Raw genomic sequence first — 22,494 nt, 5'->3', positions numbered from 1 at the left:
CCGGTATAAAAGGCTGACGCCCGCCACTATGGGCCCCCCCCCGGGGGCTCACTGGCATCTCGCGAGATAGCAGGCCTCGGGCTCCTCCTCCTCCGCGGCGTCTGGCGGCAGGGCGGGGCGGCCCGCGCCCAGGCGGAGGGCCGAGTGGTGGGGCCAGGGCGGGCATGGGGGGTGCGTGAGCCCGGCCAGCCGCCGGGGCCCGGGTGGCTGGCGCCGCCGCGGCCGGGGAGGTGCCGGGGGAGGAAGGAGGGGAGAGGCGCTCCCCCCGCCAGCGCTGGGGGAGCCGTTGTGCCAGCGGCGTAAGTGGCCGCGCGGGGGTCTCGCGGCCTCAGGGGTGGGCGGAGCGGGGGGGGCTTCGGCCGCTTCTCCCACCCCCGCGGGCGCCGGGCGCGGAGGCAGGAGCTGGGCCCCGCGCTCGCCGCGGAGCCGGCGGCCGAGGAAGCGGGCGGAGGGGCATGGAGGTCGCCCGGCCGGAGGCGCCCGCGCCCGACCCCGTCTAGGGCGCCCCGCGGGCCTCATCCCTCCTCCTCGGAGCGAGCCCGCGGCCGGGCCCGGGCGCGGCGCGGAGCAGGACCGGGACTTCTGCATCAGAGGAGGAGCCGGCCCAGGTAAGAAGCACTTCCCTTCCCCGGCTTCCGGGCCGGCGGGGACCGACCTCGCCTCCTCCGGACCCCGCCGGTCGTCTGCGGGCGTGCGCCCCTCCTGCCTGCCGCCCTGCCTGCCCCCGAGGAGCCAGCGCGGCTTCCCCGGCCCCTCGGGCTCCCTAAAGATAGGATGCAAGCCCGGCCTTGGCTTCTGCCGAAAGGGGTGTAGTGTGTCCCTGCAGCTGCTGCTGAGAGCGGGTGCGAAACCTGCCCCCCAGAGCGAGATGCTGCCCGCAGCCTGACTTGCGAAAATCCTCATTATTTCAATATTTTAGTTTTTAAAATTAGGTCGTATATATTTTTTGGTTTTGTGCATTCTGTAGTTCAGCAGCATCTGCGTGGACGAAATAGATTTTTATACTAGAGACGTTATGGAAACATCTAGAAATTGAGTAAGTTTGATGAGGAGTGTTTGGTCTAAGATTAGTAGCACTAGTCTAAGATTAATTTTCATATGTAGCTCGGGTCTCCAAGTTATGATGTCTGCCCTAACACAAGGATTTGATGTTATAGTTGCTTCAAAAGTATTTCTTTCAGTGATGCTGTAGGAGAGGGAAACCCGATCTATCGATGTGAACCACACTTCATTGCAGAGTTCTCAGGCTTCATAGTTGGGAAGAGTACAAGGGGTGCTCCTGTGAGTCTTGTTGGATAAGAAACATTTACATTCTACTTTCAGACTTGGTATGTCTGTCAGTGAGAGATCAAAGTACAGATGCAAATATTCATTTAAAAATAGAAGGATGTACCTAGCAAAGTGAAGGCTGAAAATCTCCTTAAAAGTCTGATGTTTATGCTACTTCAAGGTCTGTATAGACTAATCATAATTTTTTTTTTATGTTGCTTATTTTAGGAAATAAATAGGAAGCAGTTTCTGTACTTTTTTCTTAAAAGTTTCTTTTAAATAGAAAACTGGGGAGGGTAATACTATGCATCGTTTTTGCCTTTTCAATAGTATGCTTTCACATTTTCTATATTTTTTTCCTCCTGAGAAAAAACATTTTTTTCTGATTAGAAATCTAGTATACTAAATATAGGGACTAGTAAGAGTTCTAGAGGATATTCGTCCCCATGTAAATAGATTCTTAAAGTGGGAATTTTTGTAGTTTTTTTAAAAGCTTCACAGTTTTGTAGGAGCTAATGTATGCAATATATGATCTAAATACTGTAAGAGGTAACCTCTTTAAAACTTGCATATTCTAGTAAGATAATTTTATACTATATAAATTGCACTGTAGTCTTGTGATGCGATTTTTTGCCTTGTACAATTTCTTTCTGATTTTAATATGTATTTCTTTTAGGAAGAAAATGAAAATCTTTTCTGAGTCTCATAAAACTGTTTTTGTTGTGGATCACTGCCCATATATGGCAGAATCCTGCAGACAACATGTTGAATTCGATATGTTAGTAAAGAATCGGACCCAAGGAATTATACCTCTAGCACCTATATCAAAATCACTATGGACCTGTTCAGTGGAATCATCCATGGAGTACTGTAGAATAATGTATGATATTTTCCCTTTCAAGAAACTGGTAAGTTCTTCTAACCATACTGCATGTGATACTTGATAGTATAAGAGAGATTTTCCCATTTTAACGAAGTCTTTTAATATCATTAGCTGTTGGTTAGATTAAAAGATCAAATAAAATTTATTATGTAAGAATTTCCTCGTGCTGTGCGTACACTTTATAGCTATTTTAATTGGTTTGAGTAGTATTTGAATCCTGTTACATATTTATTTTGAGGACCTTTCATTGTCTTAATCTCACTTTGTAACTCGGTGCAAAACATGGAGAGGTGCTTTAAGGTAACTTACAGATTTATTATTGTGTTCTTCCGACCTATAAGTTTACAGAAGCTTGAGTGAGGTATTGCTTCAAATAGAATTTTGTTTCTAAACACACTTAGTAGCACTTCGTAAGGTTTTTGGTATCCTTTGAAGGAATTCTGGGCTTTAGAAAGAGGTAGGATCGCCTTGAAGCTACCAGTTTGAAAAAGTGGAAGAGCTTCCTGGTGCATAGGTCCTTGTTTAGAAAAATAAATGCCTGGGGGGTTCTGTTACATTGTATCATAAATTAAGATAACTAATCCCCAGTTTTTTAGATCTTTTCTCATTATTGAATAAACCATTGTGCAATGTCCTAAAGGTTAGTTAGCCTTAAAAAAAAGGAAGTTAAACAACCTTGTGACAGTGATATTGGTACAAAGTAGTGATGGTGGAATACTGGCTGTGTCAGAGAGCAGCGGAGGTGGAGGCTGGCTGCTAACAAATACCTCCGGTAGTTCAGTGATTTGATGCACGTCAACCGCACTGCCTTGATGGATTGCATGTGCTGGTTCTCAGGCAATGAATGTTTAATTTAGACTCTAGTTTAGCGCATTTAATATACAGTCAGGTCCCATTATGGGATTATTTCAAGTGTATGCTTAATGGATTTGAATCAGTTGGCTTGTGTGGTATGAGAAACTGCAATTGAGATGGAAGGTGTGCTTCCTCTTGACTTTTTTGTCACCTTTAAAACATATTTTGTGATGTGATGTTTATTAAATCTTGCTAGATATTTACTCCTGTGATCTACTGTGACAGTCTTTGGAGAATGATTTGCACTATTAGAATTTATTTTATTTTGTGTTTATTCTACTGAAAATATTACCTAATTATTAAAATACTTCATAATATCCTGCAATGCTAATTTGGTGTAGAGACTGTTTTAGTGGCTTAGAAATATAAATAGATAAGAAGTTGTTAATCATAATGTTACTGAAGGGGTAACTGAATATAGCAGGAGTGGATGCTTTTTGTGGTTTTGTTGTCTTATTTTTAGTTTGGCTTATCATTGCACATATCTCCAGAGTATCAGAAGAAAGAGGTGTAGTTCATATTTGTTTGGATTTGAGGAATTAGCCATAATGGCTGTTATCTGTATGATTGGCTGTGATCTTACATGTGCTTTTTTGATCCTTTTAGGTGAATTTCATTGTGAGTGATTCTGGGGCTCATGTCTTGAATTCTTGGACTCAAGAAGATCAGAACTTGCAGGAGGTATGCTTTGTAACTGTTCTTTTGTTTTGTGAGTCTAGTTTAATTGTGGAATAAATAGCAGCTTCTTTCTATGTTCAGTATGAAATAACTTTGGTTAATTAAAATGCTGATGGATCGGGTCTGAAATTATTGCATAACAGAATTTTAAGTAGTAGCCTGTGAGGCCAGACTATTCTATAGGCAGCTTTACATAATTTAAAAAGGATCCAGTAGCTTTGACTATAGAGTTATATATTAAAGTAACGTTATAAAGAAATTACCTATGTATTTTTCCTGTAATTTGGTGATACTTCTTGAATTTTAATTTTTTCTTCATTTGCATGATAAACAAATAAATCGTGTTAAAAAAAAAAAGTAAATATTCTCTTTGCTTTGCTCTCGTTTTGTTTCATACTGAATGAGCTCGTCCTCTGAAAAATTTACTTTGGAGAGGAACTGAATTTCCAAATTCTCAGAAAATAAAAGCAGGTGGCAACTGATAATGTTAGAGTTTCTTTCATGTATTGTATATAACTTCTTATTATAGCCAGGTATTTTTCTGTAATAAATGAGGATATTATATTCTCAAGGCTTAGTAACAATTAATAAATGAATTGCAAAGGATAATTTAGGGCCTAATGTTTTCCAGAAGGCTGCCAACATATAATGGTCTTTAATTGGTGTGTTTGTTTTTCTCCCAACAATATTAATGTGCAAGTAAAATAAGTTATAATGATGACTTTTCTCTTAACTAATCATTTTAACAGATGGCTGGAAAGTAACTTTCAATAATAATTTCTTTCTTTCTTTTTAACTAGTTGATGGCAGCATTAGCAGCTGTCGGGCCACCTAATCCACGGGCAGATCCAGAGTGCTGCAGCATACTTCATGGTCTGGTTGCAGCAGTTGAAGCGCTCTGCAAAATAACAGAATACCAGCATGAGGCTCGAACCATGCTCATGGAGAATGCAGAACGTGTTGGAAACAGAGGAAGAATAATCTGTATTACTAATGCGAAAAGGTATGTATGATAATGTGCTTCTACCATTTAAAAGCAAAAGTTATTTCATACATTTTTAGAAGTCTGACTGTCATGAATTAGTGCCCGAAGTAGCTAGCTTTTTTGCGTTCTTTGTTAGATCATTTCTTGCCTTGTTAAAGGTTTTATTTATGGAGGTCTGTTACAGTAAAACTAAAAATTTCCCACTTGAAATAGGAGAGCATTTAGTGGCCTGTTGCTTTGAACAGGAGGATTGATTATCTTACATAAAAAAAATATAAAATTTCTTTCTAGTGACAGTCATGTTCGGATGCTTGAGGATTGTGTTCAGGAAACCATTCATGAGCATAACAAGCTTGCAGCTAATTCAGATCAGTGAGTATACTTTTCAAACGTCGTTTCACTTATTCTGCACGTACCTGTTACATCCTCTATGAAATATGGATGTATTTTTGTCACTTAAAACTTATTCTAATGAACCGTTTGAATGAATGCCTGTGTAAAATAGAAGGTGCTAAATCATGATATTGTTGACTTAGAGCTGGTGTATAATGATTAGCTTTTCAGTCTCATCCTTTATCCTGATAGGACAGTATTTCTTTAGGTTGTGACCTTCTACATCTTGCTCTGAAATGAGACAGGTAACCGTGCCTTGTTATATACTGTGTATTTGTAATCAGTAATGCATCTGATGCTTTTTTCTTGGTAACACTGCATTAATTGTACATTCATCTTTCTTCGACTAAAATAGTTAACTTCTTTGAAACTAGTTTTTAATTTCTAAATTACTGCGTTGCCTGCCACTTCCCTTGAGATGAAGGAATCTCTTGAAATACAGGTTGCACCTCCTCTGAGAAGTCATTTTTCCACCATATGTTTTGTCTAATTAAACAGTGAACTGTTTGGCCCAGGGACTGTGTATTGCCTTGTAAAGTGTATAGTAGGCTGAGAATCCTATTCTTGTTTGCTCCTTAGGCACTTGAATAACAGAAGCATTTTTGCCTGTTATATTTACCTGCTGCAATTGCAGTTTCATGTATGTAGAAAGGATACTGCCCCAGGGAATCAGGTTCTAAGTCCTCTGTAAAGACAGGAAAATGGTCTCATTCCTGTAGGCAGAGATGTGGAACAATGTCTTGATCTCTCCAAATTTCCAGCCGCATTAGGAGATAAGCATGCTATTTGGGTAGTTGTTTTCATGTTCACTGGAAACCCCTATTAATACCTGTGCACACACTTGGAGACACAAATCCTCTGTAGTGTCAATTTTCAGTTGAATGAAGCTGAACAGATTATACCAGTTAAGGATCTATTCCATTGATATGTCAAAAAAGAAACACAGTGCAATAGCATCTGAAGAGCTAGAAATGTTACACTTTTTTTTTATTCCGATAAAAACTTATTTTGAAGTCTGTGCTTTTGAAAGTCATTAATGTAACCTAGTTTCTACAGAATGCTTTCAGAAACAGTATGTTGTAATACATCTTTATGATTCTGTGTTCTGGAAATCAGACAAATTTTGACAGAATTGATCTAATTTCTGGGAGACAGTCTGCCACACTGTAGGCTCAATAGAATGTTTTTATTTTTAAGTCTAATGCAGATTCAGAAATGTGAATTGGTTTTAATCCACACTTACCCAGTTGGTGAAGACAGCCTTGTTTCAGATCGTCCTAAAAAAGAGGTAAGGAGCTTAAAATGAGAAAGTTCCTAATCCTTGGATAAGTTATGTCAGACTCAAAATAGACAGTGCAAGTTATTCAGCAATAATGTTTTGAGCCTCTGGTCTCTGGGAAGGTGTAGGAAAAAGTACAGGTGATAATTCTTTGAAAAGTTGACAGTCTGCATATTACTATCTAAAGTGCATGTTTTGTTTTCTTGTTTTGTAGTCTTCGTGCATATATAGTATCCCCCTTTTTATTTCATTACTTAAATTTCTTCCATTAATAATTCATGATTCATTTTTTTGTGAAGTAAGACCATTAATGCCATAGAATTATAATCTTGGGTTTGATGGTTTTTTTGAGAAGTAAATGCACATTTAGGGAGTTTTCCACTGAGTGGAAAACCATCAACTGCTTGGTGTGTTGAATAGTTAGTTAATTAACTTTCCTGCTATTCAAGCATAAGCTGCTAGCTAGCACAAGCCCTGTTTTCCCAAATATCTATTACTGAATGATGTCGATATTGTTCAGCACTGTGTTCCGTGTTATCCAGACTAACATAGAATCATAGAATTGTTTAGGTTGAAAAGACCTTTAAGATCATCGAGTCCAAATGTTACCATTCTTAGCCTTTTGGTTGAATGGTTTTCTCATGAAGCCAAAAGGAGCTTTTGTGTATAAATTCTGTTGTCCCAGTGTTAGCAAACAGAATGCCTTTTTAATGAAAAGCATTGGAAAGCATATCTGCTTCCAAGTGAAAGGGTAATATATTGTAGGGAAGTAGAATATGCTTGAAGTTCATCAAATACTTGAAGTACCCTACAGGTACTTTTAAAGATTATTTTACGAAAAGGTGAAAGGATGCATGTAAGAAATTATTCTATATGTTAACATCTCAGTTTCAGTTACAAAAGCACATGTGCTCTGTGGACTTGTATGCTTAGTGGTGGTTGTTTGAAACCAAGTACATACAAAATATTTTCTAATATATTCTGCTCTTCATCGGTCTGCTCTGCTCAGTATTTTAATGTGCTGTCTGTAAGAAAGAGAAAAGACACAAGGAAAAAAGTCTTATTAACATGAAAGGCATCTAGTCCTGCATATTACTTCATAAATAAAAAGGACTATAATAGCTATCTTCCTGAGATTCTTTTCTACAGAACTCTTTTGTAGATAAATACAATAAAATGTGAATGGAAGAGAATAAATTGACTACTACTTTCCTCTGTAAGACAGTCATCCTTATCACTGTTTGTTTTGTTTTTATTTTTTTCAAAAGCCTAAAACCAATGTCCTTGTTGGCTAGGGAAAAATCAAATGCATCTTATGGCTTGTGTTTGTTTCTCTTATGTATACATGACGCACTTACAGGTAGGTATGTAAAAATTACTTTGCTCCTGTTACCAGGTAAAAGAGTGAAAAACTAGGCCCAGAGCTGCTATTAAGAGGATTTCTTCTCCATGTTGTGATACTAATTCTTCCTGTTAATAATGAATTAATGACTGAAGTTTTTTATAACACTTCTAATTTTTTGACAATTTGTAGCAGCTGCAACTATAACAACTGGCATAACCTGCAAAATTCTGAATGAGAAATAATTGTTGCTTCTTCCTTCTTAGTCTCCCATGGTGTGGGTTTTTTGGGTGGTAGTTCCCTCTATTCAAATTTACCAGTATAAATGTGCTTATTTTAGAGTTTCAAATGAATAATACTGTTACATGATACTAGAGCCTAATCAATTAATACTATATACTCTATGTCAATTTATTTTAGCTTTCACCTGTTTTAACCAGTGAAGTGCACAGTGTCCGTGCAGGACGGCATCTGGCTACAAAACTGAATGTTTTAGTACAACAGCACTTCGATCTGGCTTCAACCACAATAACTAATATTCCTATGAAGGTAATATTGTGTCTATAGCTTTGTGTTAACTAGCTGCATCACTTCTAAATTTGTTTGAAAACTCTTAATGTTTATTTTAATTGAATTTTTACATTGTTTTTCTCTCCATATCATATTTTCTGTTTTGTTTCTTTATTAGCCCACATTCAATGTCTGTGACCAGGTTAGTAAAAATAAAGGGGGAAAAAAAAGTAAAGAAGGATCACAAACAAAATGTTGTATTGCTGAATCTCAATTTTTGATGTAGCAATACAAGTGTTATTTCAGTTCTGTTTGTATTATTTTATATAAATACAATCTTATTTACCTCAGATTACTTTGTCTGTGATTCTTTTGTCTTTTTCTAGCTGTGTTTAGATATTCTTGACCCTTGTGCATTATAGTGGCATAGTGAGTCTCTTTTTCCTCTGTTTCATTATCACGCCCACCCAACATAAAGGTGTTTGTAACTAATAGCTGATTTTTGACTAAAGGTTTTCCAGTAGGTTTTTCAGTTTGAAGATCCATAAACCAGAAACAGGGGGACAGGGGATATATCTAGTTAAGAAAGATATTAAATTAAACATCTTCTGTTCAAAGTTGTTTATGTCCCTATTTTTAACATTTTTTTTTATTGCTACTGGGAGGGAAATCAGTGCAACTAAGAATTTCAAGTATTATTAAGTTTACAGTAATTTTTTGATCAGGCAGCAAGAGACAATTGAAACAGTAGTGTCAGTATTCAAACAAACAAAAAGGGCAGGGGCAGATAAACTTTTCTGATTTAAAAAATTCATCAAGTTCTAATACTGTCAATCATTACTTTCATCTTTGAAAACTAGCAATGTTGTATGGATTTTATAAGTTAAAACATGAAATTAAAAATTATTTTCACAGCTTTAATGAAACTTTGACATGGGTCATGGCATAAATGTGACTTAAGTTTGCAAATACCTTGTCTGTAACTTTCTGACCTGTGTGCTGCTGGTATGCCTCTCCCTTCTGCCTTTGTCCTTATAGTAATAGACTATGTTGGGTTCTCTGTGGTTTTTTCTTTTTTTTTAACTTGGAATAAATTACCAAGGTTGCTGTTCCATTTTTGCTAATCCTCTGCAGCTGTTTAAAGATGCAGTGTCCTCTTTACAAACATTGATTTTTTTTTAATTATAAACTTGCAGCTGCAAGTACACTTCTCAAGTGCAAGGAAATGATAATAAATTCAAAGTGTGTTTTTTGGTTTGGATTTTTGATATTTGTAGTTATGAAAAGTAATTGCAATCTATTCTGCAGTGACCATTTGTTGCTGCTCAGTAAGTTGTAACTGGTGGTATTCAATATGTTGTAGGCTTCCTTGACTTCACTAATATAAAAAAAAGCATTTAAGCCTATTTTTTACCTATATTTTACACTATGCACCCCATCATGACATTTGTATAAAGAGGAAACCATAGGGTTTCAAAAAAAGGAAAAAAGAGGAAAAGTAGATGGCTGCATCTTTAAACAGGTCAGAGAGCAAACAGTTTCCTCAACATTGCAATCCTGTTGTTGTCTAATGCACTTTGGAGACTTTTTGTTTTCTTCTGGAGCGAAAGGTAAATGTAGAATCATTCGTTTATGAAAATAGTGACTTCTAGCTACAATAATTATATGATTCTTTCTGCCTTTCTCTTTTGAAGGAAGAACAACATGCTAACACATCAGCCAACTATGATGTGGAGCTTCTTCATCACAAAGAGGCACACGTTGACTTTTTAAAGAGTGGTAAGTAGAAATAGTCCTATAAAAGTGGCTTTTGATCAGCCTGCTGGAAGTATTCACAAAGAAAGATTGCAAGCTTCAAATTGATGTAAACTTCAGGCACGATTAGCATATTTTCAGTTATTTGTTACAACCCAAGAACTTGATTTGTAATGTTGGCATTGGAATTTTAATCATTACTGGCATATTTTAATATAGTAATAAGGATATAACAATGAAAAAACAAGTCAAATTCATCAGAGGTTTCTCACATATGTTCAGGATATTTGTGTGAGATTTGAGGGGCATGTCAACTTCTTATTGAGATATAAAAAGTAGATGAGAGACCAGATCTGCAGTGATTTTACAAAAGAAAGTACCTCTTGTGGGTATTTGTGTAAAATTATTCCTTGCAGAATTGAACTTTTAATCTTGTCTGTTCAATAATAATAGTTGACATCACTTACATCCCATAGGTCTGTTTGACAGTAATTGCTTTGGCAAAGACAATAGTTATTTGGCTTTTGAGCTGTCGTCTTGTATTTGAAATACCTTGTATCCTTTTTGTAAATTTGGAATTATTACCTAGTATTCCTCTGAGGTGAATTTTTAATAACTCAACTGAGGTTAGAAAAACACAACAGTAAGCCTTATGCAAAACTTTTTTGTTCAGGAAATGGTGCTTGATGTAAAATTCTGTTAATAAGTCAGGCTAAAAATTCTGTATTAGTAGAATTAAAAGCAAAGCTAAGCAGTGAAAAAACCCTCAGCCTGTGCCAGGGTGTTATGGAATACTTAGACTGTATGCCTTTTCAGTGCTGAAGTCTCATTTGAAGCTTTTAAAGGCTTGTATATGTTTTTTTCCTCTTACTGCATTGATTGTAACTTCTGTTACGATTCAGTACCATTAAAAGCTTAGTCTATGTATTTAGATGTAGGCTGTAGATATTTGTTTTACTCTCCGAAACTATATTATATAAAATGTATTAGAACGTTGATGGTGGTTTAACTTCAAAGAGTTATATCAGAATTATTGAACAAAGACTGGGTATTTCTTTTTCTGAAGTTTGAAATCGTATGGTCTGTAAGTAGCCGTTTTAGGGAGTTTGTGCTTTTTTTTTCTCTTAAGGGGTTTACTGTTACTTTGAAGAAAAGAACGTAACTCCTCATTATCTTCTATAATTACTGTGCTCCACATTTTAGTGGAGTGTATGATTAAAGATTGAGGAAAAAGAATAGGATGTTACAGTAATGAATTCAGACTCACCTGAACTATGTTGAAAGCATAAAACTTTATTGTAAGCGCTCAGAAATAGTTTTGTTGGCTCAAGGAATAAGTCTGCTAGTAAAAGCCAAAAGCAAACTCCGACTGCAATTCCTCTTAATCTTTTCCATCAGAACTTTGAGAGGAAAAAGTCTCTTCTTAGATCCTGTAAATTTTGGTTTCTTTTATTTGTTTTTAAATAAATCTTTTGGCTGTAATAGCTCTGGTGCTAGGAAAGTAGAAATTTAGTTACATTGATCTTATTTCTGTGAAATGTTGCTAGAGAATTTTTAGATTAAATAAGTTTGGCCTTTAGATATTCTGAGAGGGACTTTCTAAAATTATTCCAGTTATTTTAACTGAAAAAAATCAACTTTTGCAAGTTACCTGCATGATTAATAAGCAAATCAAACAAATCTTTTGTGAATCCATGTCTTTGATATGAAATAAAAGAAAACTTGCATGAAAGATTAGACTAAACCCTAGCATATTACATACAATGTTGCATGTTGATGTATGTCTCATTCCTCCCAATTATTGTGGATTCGAGCATATTAAGTGACTATGCTACTGAAATTCTGAAACTTCATGCAAAACTCAGTTAATTATTTCCTGAGATAATGTGAATCAAAGATCATGAAGAATTGCAAAACTCACCTGTAGAAACAGTTTAATATATTAAGGAGTATTGATAATGTCTGTTTTAAGGCCTTCAGGTGGTTTTTGCCAGACCAGTTATTAGTGAGGTGATGTATAAAAGTATTTTAATGATAAAACATCTATGGCCAGTAAAACATGTTGAGAGATGTTCAGACTGAATCTGACAAAGCAAAGATACTGGATGATGAGACCAATTACTTTTTTCCCCCAAAAGCCCAACTTGTCAAATGTTTCTTTAGATCAGTTTCAGTTTTGACTTTGGGATATAATATGTAGGAGAAATGATCAGCTCTAATGTATGTAAGTGTTCTGATTTCTGTGTGGAAAATTATTGTCTTGAAGTCCTAGGCATTTTAGAAGAAAAAAATTGCCTGTTATAGATAAAACAAAACATATCTATAATTTTCTAAATGTTGAATCAAACCTATGGAACATACTCTGGAGCTGCAGTATTTTGTTTGCTGAATTGTTTTTTAAAATTTATGCAATGGTGGCTGATTTTAAAAGGTTATTTTTTCAACTGCCAGTGCTAATAACTTTTATTGCTTAAGTTAGATATCTAACTTTTTAAACTTAGATTATATTTTGTATATGCTCATGTTATAAATATTTTGTACCTTAAAGCTTTGGAGTTTTTTGCCGTAGTAAAGGAAATATGGTTGATCGTGCACTTTTTCTGACTTTATATTGCAGGTGATAATCATACAGGTGGCAGTAGCAGAGAAGGCACATTTAAAGAAACTGTAACATTAAAATGGTGTACTCCTCGAACAAATAGTGTGGGTAGGTAACATGGTATCTTACAAAACTGATATTCTAACTTGTGTTGAACACTGTTCTCTCCATACCTGGCTAAGAATCTGAACAAGGAGGTAATTTGCTTCTTGTTAATGCTGGTTTTACCTTTTCCTCTATAAACCTTGCTGCTGACTGCACCCTGCTTTACTAATGGTCATATGATGCTCTCCTGACTTGGCTAATCAGTGGGTTGTGTAAGAGGTGAGAGGGGTAGTAATGTTTTTCTTGGTGGCTTTTTTCAATCTCCTCCTAAGTATCATGAAGTTTTTCCTTGACTACAATGTTCAGTAATTATTTGCCCCTCCCACAGGGCCAAGTATACCTTGTCAGTTCCATAGTGGTGTTTTTTTAACATAGCAGCTTTAAGACATTGAATCTTTTTTGGGTTTAATTCTTCTTTTGGGGCAGGGGTGTGTATCAAAGTACTATCTTTAGTGTAATCTTTAGAGTGCTAAGTAAAAAGCTTTGTAAGGAAATTAAATGAATGCAATGATACTATCAGTAGACTATTCCCTCTATATTAACTTTCAAATCTGAGTAAAGGAGAGAAAGATGGGGAAAATTTGGGGTAACATAGGAACCATTCAGCTCATGCACCCTATAGACTATCAGCAAGATAGTTGACTCTTTGAGCCAGCAGGTCAAAAATATAGATGAGAGAAATAAGAGGAGGCTGACTCTACAGTGAAGTAATTCAGGAGATAAAGAACTGGAGGTCCTGCTGGAAATGAGGCTTGGGAATGTATTACGTTCTCGGAGTTGAGGGTACTGGAATGATTGCGAGGAGATGGTGAAAGGAGCAGGCTTTTAGATTGAGAGACAGCTGGACTTTTTAGTTCTGCTGATTGTGGAATAGCCTCTTCCTCTTCCTTTCTTCTATTTTGTGGGATGTTTTTTCTGTATGTGCAACTACACTCTCAACTTTTCTACTCATTTATTTTTCAGAATTACACTATTGCACTGGAGCATACAGAATTTCACCAGTAGATGTAAATAGCAGACCTTCTTCATGCCTTACTAACTTTCTCCTTAATGGTAAATTTGTGTCCTTGGCTAATTATTTAATGTTTTAATTGTTAATATTGTGAATAGAGCACTTACTGCACTTTGGTTTGTATAGCAGTAAATGTCTATATACTGTAAAAATGTCAAGTTTATTTTAACATGTCATATAAATAAGAGAAGAAAGTTGTTAAATGTACTCACAGGCAAATGGAATGTGTTTTGAAACTTGAAGATGGGAGGAAAGATGTAAAGAAGAAGCAAGTATTGAATTCGGGTAGTGCTTTCCTGAATCTAGATGTAGAATACTTTTCACTTTATGCTATTTAGTAGGAAACACTGCTTTCAGTAGGTGATAGTGTACTTGATGACAATGTTTACTCTGACTATTGCAAAATATTAGCAACTTATGTCTATGCCTGATTTTTAGCAGATGCTGGGCAGCCTCAGAAAGCTCTTTTAACTGGGTTATGACCAACTAAGTATGTTGGTCAATTGATGCAGACATACCTATGTGTACTGAGATTGGTCAAAAAGTAGGTTAGATTTGGTTATCTTTTGCTTATCTGCAAGATCTTGCCTATTTCCATGAGTAATCTTCCTATAGGATGTTGCCATTTAAATACATGTTAAAAAGGTAAGCCAAAGCTGTTTCTTCTGAACAAGTAATATATAGTCAATGTTAATTACATGTGGGTTTTTTTACAGTTTGCAAACAAAATTGCATTAGACATCCTTTTAATAGATGTTTTCTTCAGTCAAGTCATTTGAATGTCCAAATAAATGTGCAGTGGTTTTACTAAACACTATATTTTTATGTATTTTTCTCTAAAGATTCTGTACTGAAAAAGTACTTCGATCAATAAAAATGGTTAGAACCAAAATTAATAGCATATTTCAGATAACCACTCTCTCCCGATTTTCTATTTTTACTTCCTCATAACAAACAACTTATTTGGAGAATGCACCCTTTTATGCTTAGTGTATTTTACTGGAAATAAGACAAAGGCAGTTTTATTTCTCTGTCTGAAAAACGGTATCCATTTTAAGCATTAACAAATAGTATCAACTGATACCTTTATACTCAAGTAGGTTTTGTTACTTTGTAGAAGTTGCTTTTAATGAGAGAGTTTCTGCCAGTAGGGCCAAATAAGTTTAGTATGAAATATAATCTGTAATAATTAAAAATAACAAACTGCCCCTACACAATATACCATTTTAATGTCTTACAAATATGTATTTTTCCTAAGAATAATGTCCTACAGAGAAAGTGATTGGTTGGTCCAGGAGAGAGGCTTTTTGTTCTTTCTGCGTAAAATTTAAGAGCGTATGACACTATGTTCTGTGTAAAGACATGGAGTAAATACTCAAAGGGGAAAACAGAACTTTAATGGATTCAGAGTCTTACTGGCTAAGTACAAACCTGTATTGTGTACATGTAATTTTTAATTTAAAATTGCAGCACGCAGTAACTAATGAAACTGATCTGATTTCCGACAGGTCGTTCTGTTTTGTTGGAACAGCCACGCAAGTCTGGCTCTAAAGTAATTAGTCACATGCTCAGCAGCCATGGAGGAGAAATTTTTCTGCATGTATTAAGCAGCTCACGGTCAATTCTAGAAGATCCCCCATCAATTAGCGAAGGGTGTGGTGGAAGAGTCACTGACTACCGGATTACAGTAAGATTCTTTTAATTTTGGTGTGTTTTTTTTTCTTTTTTCTTAAGTTGTTGCTTATCTTAGATGACAAGAGATCTAGTGCAATACATATGTAAAGGAAATGTTGGTATGTTTTCTGGAGAGCTGGAGTGGATTGCATAGTCAAACTGTTTTTCTTTGTACTACTGATACATATTTAGTACAAAGTACATCTGCTTATTGTTATGCCTGCTTCATAGAATCCTTTCTGTGTCAAGGAAGTACTTGCCTCCTTATGCACTATGAGTATTTAAAGTTTGTTCTGATTCTAGAATAACATTTTTCTTGGCAAGTTTTTTCTGTGGGCTGGATGCACATAGGACTATATCCTGCTTATTGTCAGAAGGACAGATTGCACGTGAATGGTTCGTACAATAAATATAAAAGATGAAGTTGTCAGCTTTGAACCCTGGATATGGAGCAGGCAATCAGCTGGCATTCATTTTGTTTTTTTTCCTTTATTTTTTCAACACATCCTTTGTATCAGTTGTAAACAAGCAGAAGTGGCTTCCAGAAAAACATAAAACTCTTACCATACATGAAATACCTTGCAGATCCAGAAGGCCTCCTCATCAAAAACCTTGCATCAGTTTTTAACCCATGTTTTTATACAACTATTTCTGTGTTCACCCTGAATAATGTACATCTGAAAGCTAGAAACAGGGCTCTGGTTGTTAGGATCAAATTTAGTGGTCAGGATGGTACACGGTTAGTGATAAGCAAGACTATGCTATTTCGCCGGTTCAGTAAAGTTACTTTGTTAGAGAAATGCCTAATTGTATCTTGTTTGGTTATCATTAGGATTTTGGTGAATTTATGAGGGAAAACCGATTAACTCCTTTTCTAGAGCCCAGATGTAAGATTGATGGAAGTCTTGAAATTCCATTGGAACGTGCAAAAGATCAGTTAGAGAAACATACTCGTTACTGGCCTATGATTATTTCTCAGACTACCATCTTCAACATGCAAGCTGTAAGTAACCTGGGGATTGTAACCTTTTATTCTGTCCTAGATTAAGTTTCACCTTGCCACTTGAGGAAATATTAACTCTATTTTATGAGAAATCGCTTGCTACAAAATCAGTTGATTTTCAGCTTTATTTTCACTTAAGTACTCTGTATTTAATGTCAGTAGGTTATTGGAATGCCATCTAAATAGGATGGAATATTTGAACCTGACAGCTACAGTGCAGCTGAGTAAAAAAAAACGTGCATCTGCTTATACCTGCTCGAGTTATTACTCAATTGAGGATAAGAGGGGGTGTTTTTGTTGTGTGTTGTTCCATGGTTCCATGGCCTTTGATTTCTTTCTTCCTGTTTCTCTCTTGTGACATACACAGATTTTCTTGTTGTTGACTTTTCTTTTTTGTCTTACAGGTAGTGCCATTAGCCAGTGTGATTGTAAAAGAAGCAATGACTGATGAGGATGTTCTGAATTGTCAAAAAACAATATACAATTTGGTAGACATGGAGAGGAAAAACGATCCGCTGCCAATTTCTACTGTTGGTACCAGAGGAAAGGGTCCAAAAAGGTTACATGCATATCTCTTTTTGTTGATGCTGGACTTTTTTCAGAAATATTCTATTGGCATTGTTTTCATACCAAATTTTTAAAATTTGGCCAAAGGTAATATGTAGTGAACTAAATGCTGTATGTACGCAAAACAAATGCTATGAATACCTTGCCTGCATCATTTAGGGGCTATCACAGTACTGATACTGCTGTATGTTAGGAAAAAAAAATCCATCATTTTATTACCCAAGAATTGTGAGTATGTTAAAAAATATGAAAGAAAGGTAGTCATCAAGAAAGGTAAGAGATTGATACAAGCTAGGAATAGAGAAAGTGGAATAAATTCAAATAATAAAATAATAATAAATAGTAGTAGTAATAATAAAAAGGAAAACTTAAGCATATTATAAATGAACAATGCTTTAAAATTGGGTTATATTAGAATAGTCAGATCCTTTTGAAACAGTTATCTAAAATATGGGCTACTCCTTTAAAACAAGCATAGAATATCCTGATATCTCAGTCATTGTGATATATGCATTGTATTTCCAAGAATTGGCTGAAAAGAAATTCAGCTACAGAAGATTTGCCCACATGACTGGAAGTTATTTACAGTAGCATGGTACAATTCTTTCTAAATTTTTATCCAAAGAATTAAATAGTAATTAATTTGCATGTCAGTACATGAGTGGCCCTCTGCATATCCTGACATTGCATAGTTAGCAAATACCTGAGAGGATTCGGAAGTGCCTTTTGGCAGTGAGCTTTTGGCAGTGAGATCTTGTGGAAGTTAAGAATTTGATTTCAGTGGACATAGTCTATTTCAATTTAAACTTAATTCTGATGTTAATTGGGAAATGTTACATGCAATGTGGTTTCAAGTTTCAAGGCTGGAGTAATCCCAGGTGCATAGGCCTCCAGTGCAAGAGGGCAGAAAATCTGTTTGGAGTTATTTTTTGTTTTGGGTTTTTTTTTGTTTCTTAAGGTCTGTTTTTTAACCTTAATTTATTCAATGGTTTAATGATCTAGGTAATCCTGTATGTACTGACTTTTTTCTGGCCTTGCTTAGAGATGAACAGTACCGGATTATGTGGAATGAATTGGAGACCCTTGTACGAGCACACATAAACAACTCTGATAAACACCAGCGAGTCTTAGAGTGTTTGATGGCTTGCAGAAGCAAACCCCCGGAAGAAGAGGAGCGCAAGAAACGAGGTAGAAAGAGAGAAGACAAAGAAGACAAATCAGAGAAGTTGGGTAAAGACTATGAATCAGATAAGCCATGGCAAGAAACAGAAAGGTAAATTTTCTAAAGTGAAATAAAACTGTAGCATAATCATTTTTGTCCTGCCCTACCTCAAAGGGGAGAGGAATTGCAGTGAAACAGTTGCAGGTTTCGATTTGATGTGTTCATGCTTGTAACCTTGGCTTACTACCAGTGAGTGTGGATCCCAAGGTTTTTTGGATCAGTCACCATTACCAAGCTTGGGAAATGGGCATCTTGTTACAGTGCCTACTTATCAGACTTTTCAAATTAACATATTTTACAAGCTGTATGGTTCTTGGACAAGTTATTCACCACTTAGCAGGGCTTTGCAGCTTCAGGAGTTGCTGTGTTGGTTTTTATTGTAACCACATCACCTATCAGACATTAAACTGCTTTATAAAAATACAAAGCATGACTAAAAACTCGGGCACTTATTTTCTCTTGAGCTGTAGATAGTTTAGTGTTCCGGTAGATAAACAATCCAGATTGATTTGGCTTTTCTCTTTAGTTGAACATCAGGATTAATTGTCTGTATACAATCTGTCTATATATTACTGTCTGTAATTCATGTTGTTATTGTAACTTGTCTAAGTGGTGAGCATCTGTCAGTCTTTTTTCTGTCTTTCAAACTATTATTCTAATGAGATGAAAAAACCCTCATGGTAGTAAGCTTAATTTGCATATATTTTGTACATGCTACGATCATTTAGGATAGGAGGACCTTTTCACCTACATTATTGTCACCAAGCTAGTGACCTTTCATGCCTTTCTGTGTATGATCAAATCCATTCCTACCATTGCTTTTATTTTCACATGTGGAACAAAAATGGGGACTGAGATAAAAGGGATTTGGTAATGAATAGGTCTGAATTCATGTAGAAAAAATAATAGGAAATTGTGTGGTATTCTTGTATATTCATTGTTACTTAGTCTTTCCTTCAAAATTCAGAATGATCAACTGTCTCAACAACTGCAATATAAATGCTGCAACCTGAGTGAAATTATATCTTAAGATCCTTCCCTTTACTTAAGGCTTTATCCAGAGGATTATTTGGCTAGTCTTCCCTATTGTTTTTCACCCATTCCAAGGGGTCAAAAGAAACTTTCTTATGATATGGGTTGTGTATAACTTTGAGGAGTGCAGAATGGTATTGAGAATCACATGTGCTGCTCTAGCATATTTTGCTTCACTGTTTTCCTTCCCTCTCAAAAAGGTTAAAAGGGCTGTTGGATCGTGAAAAAGAAGAACTAGCAGAAGCTGAAGTTATCAAAGATTCCCCTGATTCTCCTGAGCCACCCAACAAAAAGCCTCTTATTACAATGGATGAAATGCCCACAGTTGAAAAAGCAAAAGGTAAACCAGAAGAATTGCAACAGATTATTTCTTTTAAAAATAGAAGTTGTTATATCCGTCTGTATTTTCTAAAGTAATGAGATGAATCTTCTTGGAGTTAAAGCTAAGTCAGTGAGGATAATTTTTAATTAAACACTCAATGTTGAGAAATTCTTGATAAATATGTTAACCTCAACAGGTCTATGTAAAAAGAGAGGTACCAAGATACTGTGTGGGTCTACTGATAGGCACTTGGGTTGACAGGGGGTTGGACAAATTTCTGCTGGTGCTATTTGAGCTACTGTATGTCAGAAATGCTGTTTAAGGGCAGGTGTCAGAAATCACTGACTAATGAATATAAACATGGCTAAGCACCATGGTTGTCAGAATAGGCAGTTCTCTGTGACTTCTCTTCTTGGTGTGAGCTATTATCTGTCGCAATGGCTGAGCTGATGTTCAGATTCTGCTTTTGAAGCAAAGTCAATCTTGTGAAGCAACTACTCAGCTGTTACCACTTTGCATATTTTGTATTTATTTAGCCTCTATTATAAGGTTGTTTAATATTAGTGGTTTTAATATGTTGTACTACCATAGTCTGTAATTTCTTCTGAGCTTTTATAATGATGTAATGTTTAAGAATGCAGAAATTGAATCACTTAGATTCTTTACTTGCAATTTTAGGGCCAATGTCGTTGCTGTCTTTATGGAGCAACAGGATTAATACTGCCAACTCTAGGAAACACCAGGAATTTATTGGTCGTTTGAACTCTGTCAACAATAAAGCTGAGCTATATCAACATCTGAAAGAAGAAAATGGGTTTGTATCAGTAAATGCATCACTACAATTATCTTAGCAGTTGTCAATATGCAGTATGGAGGAATACTTCAGTTACAGCATTAAGAAGATTCCTTACTCTTTTGAGGATTAAAATGAATAAATACATTCCTTTGTTTCTCAGTATTGATGGAGAACTACAGTAGTGTTTGCTTTTCAGTTGTTTGCATCTGTGCTGAGCAAGGCTGAATACCTATAAATGGTCTTCCCTGTGCCTTAGTGATTGCCCTTGCAGCAAAGCACTTAAACTTCGGGGGGTTAAATGGTAGCTAAGTTGAGATTTCTTGTGCCAGTCTGTTGCTTTAGCTTCCAAAGGAATGGCTAATATAAAAACATTGTCGATAATAGAGTGGTTGAATCTTATGCTGTGCTGTAACGAAGTTGATAGGAGTCCATGTTCTACCAAAAAATACTGAAAAACCAAACCAATCTCCTCTTAAGTAAATAAGATGGTGGTAGTCAATGATCAGTGTAAGAAGGGTGAAAATGAAGACCTTGAAACAAACTGCTAAAGCTCAAATTTTAGAAATAGATTCTCTGTAGTCACATGAATATGGGCTTTTGTCTTTTGGTGAGGTTGATAGTGGATAGTTTTTTGTGGTTGTTGCTGGAAAGTTTCTTTGCAGAAACCTTTCCTTTATGTACTGATTGCTGCTTAAAGAAGTATTAAGAGGAGATAAGATTGTGTATGTTGGGGCCAGGGAGAGACAGGATGGTTAGTGAAGTAAAAACTATTTATTAAAAAAATATTTAAGTCTGATTTTTTTTCTTAATCTGTTGATTGTATTTCCAATAACAAGCCTTACCAATTGTTGTTTTGCATTTCAGAATGGAAACGACGGAAAATGGAAAAGCAGGCCGGCAGTGATGATTAATTTTGTTTCTTTGGACAAAACTTGGCCAAATTGCAAAAATACCTAATGCTGGAATTGATATTGGTACCATTTCAGTACAATTGTATAGCTTTGTTTTGATTGGTTTTTACATTTTTCTAATCTTATTTTTGCTATGAAATATGAAATGCGCATATCACATTAAATGAAGAGTGTGCAAATAGGAGCTGTCCTGAAGTATTTTACAGTTGTGTTTTTAGTATGAAGAAAATCTGTGCTGCCATGGACTAAATCAAGTAATCAAAAATGTTAGTCAGAGTTTAAAGTCTTTTCCCATAAGTATTGTTTAATATTTCAAAATCAGTGATGGCTGTTTAAAAAAAAAATTCAAGTAATTGATAATTAACTGATAATATTGTTAATTTTGTTCCATGAATACTTTTATTTATATGAAACTTCCTCAGGAGTCCAGAATTATGGAAAAGACTGCACGCTGAGTACCTAGTCACTGAGCTGAGAAAATGCCAGTCTTGGTTTTCAACTAAGGGGTGGGAGGGTGAGTGGTTTTACAGATAAAAATTGTTGGTTTAAGGACTTTTAAAAATTGACTAGAAATGATCTTTAGAAAGCAAAGCCTTTCAGGTTGTTGTGCTGGAGTTAAGTCTTTGTTTGTAAGCAAAAGTAAAATAAAGTTTTTGCTAATGATTAAATTTTTTATTTATGAAATATGCCCTCTAAGAAACCTGTGGCTATAGATCTAAGCTTTTTGAATGTCATGGGGAGACTTATTCTGAATATTAATGGCTGTGAAATAGCAAAGTAGAAAATCTGTCTTTGAGTAGACCCTCTTTTTCTCTTAATGGAGAGTAGAATTCCCAAACAGGAAAACTCTCACCCAATGTCTGTGATGTAATCCCTTGTAAGGTTTTGGGTTGGCTTCCAAATGGGTCAACTTGAGTGGGCTAGGAAAAGATGAATAGCTAAGCTCCCCAAGTATATCAGCCTTCCTCTGATCTGCATCCGTTGCCTTATTCTAGCTTGTATAAGCTTGTATAAGATTTGATATGTTATAGTTTAAGTTGAAGACACACGTTTGTGAGCTTTTCTAAAACTAAATTAATATATTCATATTTCTTCACCTGAAATTTTAAATACCATAGTTCATGATGACTAGATCTGAACACAAATATCATGCAAGTATTTTTTGCTTATATTGGTAGCTGAGTCCTTTCTTCAGCTGTGTTAAAGTAGCATGTATAGTTTCAAGGTGATTATTTAGCCACTGTGATGCAGATGTGTTTTCTGTTAGATGATTTTAGGACCATTTTTACAGAGTGATTAAAG

The 22,494-nt window shown here is 36.0% G+C and overlaps 1 protein-coding gene across 6 annotated transcripts; it reads left to right on the top strand.

The window, feature by feature from the left end:
* The first annotated feature begins 296 nt into the window (after positions 1-296).
* On the top strand, positions 297-21,373 carry INTS13 (integrator complex subunit 13). 6 transcript variants are annotated; one of them, XM_075161179.1, is made up of 18 exons: positions 297-608; positions 1,324-1,450; positions 1,946-2,177; positions 3,614-3,688; positions 4,486-4,688; positions 4,962-5,042; positions 6,261-6,351; positions 8,105-8,233; positions 9,889-9,973; positions 12,567-12,656; positions 13,617-13,706; positions 15,174-15,352; positions 16,172-16,342; positions 16,747-16,901; positions 17,952-18,182; positions 19,364-19,503; positions 20,164-20,299; positions 21,146-21,373. In XM_075161179.1, exons 3-18 carry the CDS (start codon positions 1,953-1,955, stop codon positions 21,183-21,185), a joined length of 2,121 nt encoding a protein of 706 aa, XP_075017280.1. In that variant the 5' UTR covers positions 297-608; positions 1,324-1,450; positions 1,946-1,952; the 3' UTR covers positions 21,186-21,373. The 6 variants fall into 6 exon arrangements, with proteins under 6 accessions (XP_075017280.1, XP_075017243.1, XP_075017264.1 ...); XM_075161142.1 differs by having other exon boundaries at positions 1,182-1,450; XM_075161163.1 differs by lacking the exon at positions 1,324-1,450.
* The last annotated feature ends 1,121 nt before the right edge of the window (positions 21,374-22,494 follow it).

This window comes from Calonectris borealis, chromosome 1, assembly GCF_964195595.1.
Source record: "Calonectris borealis chromosome 1, bCalBor7.hap1.2, whole genome shotgun sequence".
In the NCBI taxonomy this organism is placed as follows: domain Eukaryota; kingdom Metazoa; phylum Chordata; class Aves; order Procellariiformes; family Procellariidae; genus Calonectris; species Calonectris borealis.
The sequence above is the reverse complement of the archived record's forward strand: the minus strand, read 5'-3'. Positions and strand labels throughout refer to the sequence as shown.